General features: G+C 33.4%; 1 protein-coding gene across 1 annotated transcript in view; it reads right to left on the reverse strand.

The window, feature by feature from the left end:
- LOC110462610 (phosphatidylethanolamine N-methyltransferase-like) overlaps positions 1–6,081 on the reverse strand; it is a 15,781-nt gene extending 9,700 nt beyond the window's left edge. Inside the window, exons 1-4 of the mRNA XM_021516640.1 lie at positions 5,556–6,081; positions 3,120–3,212; positions 2,597–2,712; positions 847–992 (exon numbers count right to left, since the gene is read on the reverse strand). Of these exons, the coding sequence (XP_021372315.1) occupies positions 847–992; positions 2,597–2,712; positions 3,120–3,212; positions 5,556–5,624 (424 nt within the window). The 5' untranslated portion in view covers positions 5,625–6,081. The remainder of the gene's footprint in view (positions 1–846; positions 993–2,596; positions 2,713–3,119; positions 3,213–5,555) is intronic.
- Positions 6,082–6,083: the final 2 nt, after the last annotated feature.

A 6,083-nucleotide genomic window follows, 5' to 3' on the forward strand; every position in this document is an offset into this window, starting at 1 on the left:
TATATATCAAAGGAGCCAATTATTCTGATACATTCTCATTATAAAATGAATGAAAACACTGACATGTAACATGAAACTACAATTGTACGACTGTATCTCAGTAAAGTTGGACATTATAGGTAAATCATGATTATTTATATCACTTCTTTCATCCTATTGACTGTTACATTAGGGTATATCGTTGGCTAGGATGTAGTATACAATAGTTCTTAGGAATATGCTCAAAGTTATTTGAAGGTAGAATTACATACTGATCATTACGAGGGCAAAATGAAATCTTCTTGAAGTTTTCCAATACATAACAATTAACAAATTATTTCAATTATTACTTTATCAGTTTGTATATATATATATCTTTGTCTGATGATTATAGGGCATCTCACTTCCTGTTAAGACAACCTAAAAATTATCGAAAACAAGCTTGATCATTTATTATAATATATTGATTAATGTAATATTTTTCCACCGGCAAATAGAATATCATAATAAGCGGGTTCCACTGCATCATGTTTTAGATGGGAAGGTAACCATCACTTCACATGCCGATGGAATAGACATAAGCCACTTTTCTTTATTACCTATAAGGATATATATTTATTTGTAAAGAGGTTGCCTTTTGTTGCCAATATTTCAAAATATCAAACACAAATTCAAATGTGTAGGTTTGACCTCCCTTTGCAGTGATTTTTTGGCACTTTAGTTAACAGTCAAAAACAGACTGCAAGCAAAAAAAGGCTTTACTGTCTCAAATTGAAGAAAAAAGAATAACATTTTCCAATTTCAATTAAAGTGAAGTTAATTCACAGTACATGTACAGTGTACAAGTAGTTAATGATTTGTACATACCCAGGAATGTTCCATAGAAGCCCAGACTGTAAAAGCTAGAGAATACAAGTGTGGTTCCTATCCACATTGAGGCGTATCCAGACCATAGTATCCGGTTCTCATACAACCTTGGCCATTTTGGCTGACTGTCAAGCATCAACTTGAACCTGGGAAAGACGTACAATTCTCATGATATAAGATATCCTTGACATTCCTTAGTTCACTTACAATTTCTGCAATCCTGCAATCCTGAAATATGTCATGACAAAAACAGAATCTGTGGAAATGAATTTCTGATCAGGTTGTGTCTCAGTCAAGAGGAAAAGTATTATTTTACATGATGTATCATTTTGATTTCATAGATTTTATCGCTGTTCCAATTGACGTCAGTCACTGCTCCAGGAATAATATAAGAATGTTCCAATAGTCAGGTTTAACTAATTCATTAGTAACTACTATGCGTCTACCTAGACCCAGGTTCCGATCTGGTGAAATTGTATTTATGGAGCACTATTTTCAGAATCAAGGGAGGATGAAGGGTGGGACATTATAACACCGATATTTACTCAAACGTTAAGGGACATAATCTGACTGCATCTGTTACCTCACTCACCCCTGAAGACACATTTGAACTCGTCCAATTCAAAGGTTGGAATAGTTCATTATGAAATTTCAGGGGTGATTGAGCCCTCAATGTTTATTGATTTTAAAATGTATGTCAAATATGGTTTAGGTACAGTGAGAGAGCACAATAAAAATAAGCTGAGAACATGTAGAGAATATAATACATGTACCCATAGTGGATGAGGCCTCGACCATCAGCTCTCGCAGCCCACAGTGTGGCCATACCTTTTAGTTATACACTAGCTGTTCCCTTGGTCCAGTGATTTTTTTTTCTCAAAAGAAATTGAGTTCCTTAAGCCCATGGATGCTCCAGAACAAACTAGGTTCAAACCCTTTATCTTTAATGTTCAAGGAGTAAGATTTTAAACATTTACCTTTATTTAACCTCCGGAGACTGATCTGCCCCCAGGGGATCACACCTCCATGTATATGATGTTGAATATCCTCGGTTAAAGGGCAAGCCATACCATCTTTTATTTTAAGATCCCTTTACTCATGACGTAAGAGTAAGATTTTTAACCCTTTCACCCCTATATGTAACTTTAGTATACTCTACCACTCATTTATTAGGATGAGCCCATTACGGTCTACAGTGGTGAAAGGGTTAAGATTAAATAACACTGATTTATCAGTGTTTACCCTATTGTGCCCATTGAGGTCCTCCTTTGCTGAAATGTTACAGTGTATAAAATGAAAAACTTGATGACAAACAGTTCGTCAAAGGATATGTTCAATTTGCCATTTGAATAGTTACCAATAAACATGCATTTGATTAAGGGAGATAATCCTGACAGGCTTATTATAAATAAGGGGAGACAACCCTGACTTGCATTCACTATCTCAACAGATTTAGAAGCCGTTATAGATTAATGGAAACCATCCAGACTAATATAATATTAAGTGAAGTCGAGACAACAATTATGTTATTACAAGTAAGGGAGGCAATCCCAAATTATATCCAGTCTCCTAATTACCCAAAGATGAAAGACAAACTCTACAAATGAACTCACTTACCCCTGAAATTTCATAATGAGCTATTCCAACCTTTGAATTGGAAGAGTTAAAATGTGTGTTTAGGGGTGAATGAGTTAATTGGAAGAGTTAAAATGTGTGTTTAGGGGTGAATGAGTTAAGTGTTCTGACTTACATCCAGTCTCTTAACACGCCCAGAGAAAGAATCAGGATAGCCATCAAGATTACGCCCCGTTTCTTCCCACCAAGGACCTTCCTTATTCCACCATTTCTGTACTCCCATCTTGCAACCTTAAACAGAAAATGGATAATTTTGGGTAGAAGTTATCATTTGTATCTTTATTCATTATAAAGTTATTGCTAGATATGCAGGAAATGAATTGGACATTTGATTAATAAAAATGTTCAATTCATAAACTTTTTGTTAGTTTGAAATGTTACTTTCTGCTTCAGAACATTTTATTTTTCATTTTTACATTTTTTTGATAAAAAATACCACATCACTAATTACTAATTAATATCCATAACCAATAATGGCAAGTATTTCAATTCTGGTTATCAGTGTCAGAGTTTTAATTATTTTTTATTATACATGTAATCAATAATTTTATCATTATGAGTTATGATAATTATATTTGTGAACATTTAAATCATAAAAATCAGTTCATTTTTTTATTTGTTGAAACAACATGACTTACAACATTCCAGACTAGTGGGTTAAATATGATGAAACAAATCGTAATCCAAAGGTTAAAATCAGCCAACACAAAAAAGTGCAGCGGCCACTCCATCTGAAACAATCGAAAAATTAAAAAACAAAAATTAAAAAGCCACCACCAACAATAATAATAAGTGTAATTTCTTAGGCAACTACTGTAACAGAACTTACATGGAACAGAGCTTAAATTGAACAACTATATTTTCGTAATAGTAAGCTAATGGGGAAAACGCACCGAGATGTTGAAACGTAATAAAGTTGATCGGCGATTCTCTGACATAGGAAATTGGCTAAACTTTCTTTGTTAACAGTTACCTATTTAATAATACTTTTCACATAAACTCAGGTAACAACACATTATGTATCAACTGTATCTTTTATTAATGTTTGACTTAAATAAATTTGTTGATCGTCATTTGTCTTAGAATTCCGTGTACCAAGGGAGATATTCCAAGATGGCGGTCTACCAGAATTGTCAAACTTTTCCTGAAAAAAAAATGAAATTTCTTATACCTGTGTATTTTACGCACCCCCCACTTTAAGTATTAAACTTCTGGAAAAAAGTGCGCAAATTACATGGGTTTTTACGGTAAGTAAATTTGTCTGAAATTATGTCTTGTTTTAATATAGGATCCCGATCCCCTCGGTTCCTTAAATGACCATTTAGACTGCTAATAGGTCTGACGTAAAACACACAAACCAAACCAAACCAATAAGGATCCCAAAAAACTGTAATTACAAAAATGTATGCAATGGATTTATTTTTTTCAGCATGATTATTATAGTTTTGATAAGTGACATTTCTGAAAAGAAAGTCATACCGACTTTTATGAAAAAATAATGAAGATGAAAATATTTAAACAAAAGGTAATCAATGGTAATGCTACGAGTGTTCAGAGAAAGATTTTAGAGACATTTTAAGATATTTTTTTGAACAAATCTTCGAATTCATTTTAGAATGGTGGTGGGACTGTAGCAGTACATGCTGTGTAAGAAGGTCACAATTTTTCTGGTTTCAACTAGGATTACACTATTGGGGACCTCTGGCTCAAGTGGGTTTTGTCCAGGTACTCTGGTTTCCTCCCACATTAAGAACCCCTGCAACCTTACATCCGGGCTAACAAGAGTTGTAATAACTTGTTTCATAATTGTTGTAAAAAAGATACAGTTTGTATTTATATTTAGTCAAGTGTGCATGATGCTCAATCTGTCGAGCATCAGAGTCAGACTATTTAGCAAGATCAGGACTTGAGCAGAGACATCATAAAAGTGCATGTTATTACCTTTGTTACAATACAAAGGATTTTTATTTCAAAATAACAAAGATAAAACTTGTCCCATTGTGTTCCCTTCAGTTTCGAAAAATGCAAACTTTTTTTGTAAACCTCATATAAAATGGAAACTCATGATCTTTTGTTTGAAAGCATCTACGCGACTATTGAAAAAACACTGCAGGAGCTTTAAAATTTCGAACAATTATTTCATGTTAATGTTATGTTAGTGTTTTAAAAAAAATCTTCATATTGTATATACAGCCAATCAGATTTAAAATGAACACTCAAATATTTACCTTAAAATCTCTCAAAATCACCATCCACTTTTTTGTGGGGATTAACTCTCAGGGAACACTAATTAATAATCCCAACCTGAACAGTGTATATGATTTCACACATTTACACAGCCAATTACACATTTTCACAATGACATACATTAATTTGATAAGGTCTTAGCAGTGAAGCCGACAGTGATTATATTCTGACTGATATATATTTCCATAGACAGCTTGTCCTAACATTCTCCTATGCCTGTGACATTTTGACCTTTAAAACGTACTGATTGACTTCTCACCTTTGACCACTAACTGTAAACATTGTCTCATGATCTGTTACACTAGAGATAAGTTAACAACTTATACAAACAAATCAGGGGCATTTAGTCCCTGTAACTGTAGCTATTATTAATACTCAAACATAATTTTGGAATTTTTCAATATTTACCCTACCTGTTTTCAAGTTAGAGAGGTATACAATTTAATTTATAATATACATTGTCCAAGGCAAATAAGCTATTTGCCTGCAATATTAACACTTTCACCACATATCATAGAACAAAATGGACTCATCCATATCAATGCATGGTAGAGTCTAATAAAGATAAATAGGAGTGAAATGGTTAACATTTTCTAGTTGAATTACAATTTGGGGCAAGTGTGATTTTCTTATTTATTCTTATAATTAAGTAACTGAAAATGTATCATATTCAAAACATTTTTAAAATTGGTGATGAGATTGTTGTTTAATTTAACTCTAATAGTATGCCTGTGCTTATAAGTTAGTAGCAATAATGCTGGTTTGATAAAACAAACATAAATCATTTGGTTTATTCAAAATATTTATATTAATCAAATAATACAAACCTTTGAAACGTCTACAAACACAACATCGTCACAACAGCCAGTAGGTTTTCTTGTCGTCTGCAGCGTCATTCGGCTACATCTCTGGATTTTATCATAAAATAATACAGCAATTCGGCCTACTTCCGAAGGACATGGCCGGTGCTCTAGATTTCTGTATAATCCTAACACGATTGCAGCTCACTGGAATCTTCAAATTCTAAGTTTGTTTACGCCAAATGCGCCTTCTCTTCACGTTCTTTGGAGGTCATCTACGACTATAACCACCACTTCATTCGGCTTTCAATGAAGTTCATTATGAACAGCTCATCATAATTTCCCTTCGCATATTCAGCTTGCTCAACGGATTCACACTCAAGATTCAAGCGTATATTTTCTGATATAAAAACACATAAGATACTACTCTCCAAGTTTTTGTAACTGTCAATGCTAAGTGTTTTACAGTTTCCTCGATAAAACAACTTCATTTTACGCCAATATTACGGGACTTTCTTCTTTACCGGCATAAACGGAAGTTGCTCCGATATAGGG

Source organism: Mizuhopecten yessoensis, unplaced genomic scaffold (assembly GCF_002113885.1).
Source record: "Mizuhopecten yessoensis strain PY_sf001 unplaced genomic scaffold, ASM211388v2 scaffold10811, whole genome shotgun sequence".
Classification (NCBI taxonomy): domain Eukaryota; kingdom Metazoa; phylum Mollusca; class Bivalvia; order Pectinida; family Pectinidae; genus Mizuhopecten; species Mizuhopecten yessoensis.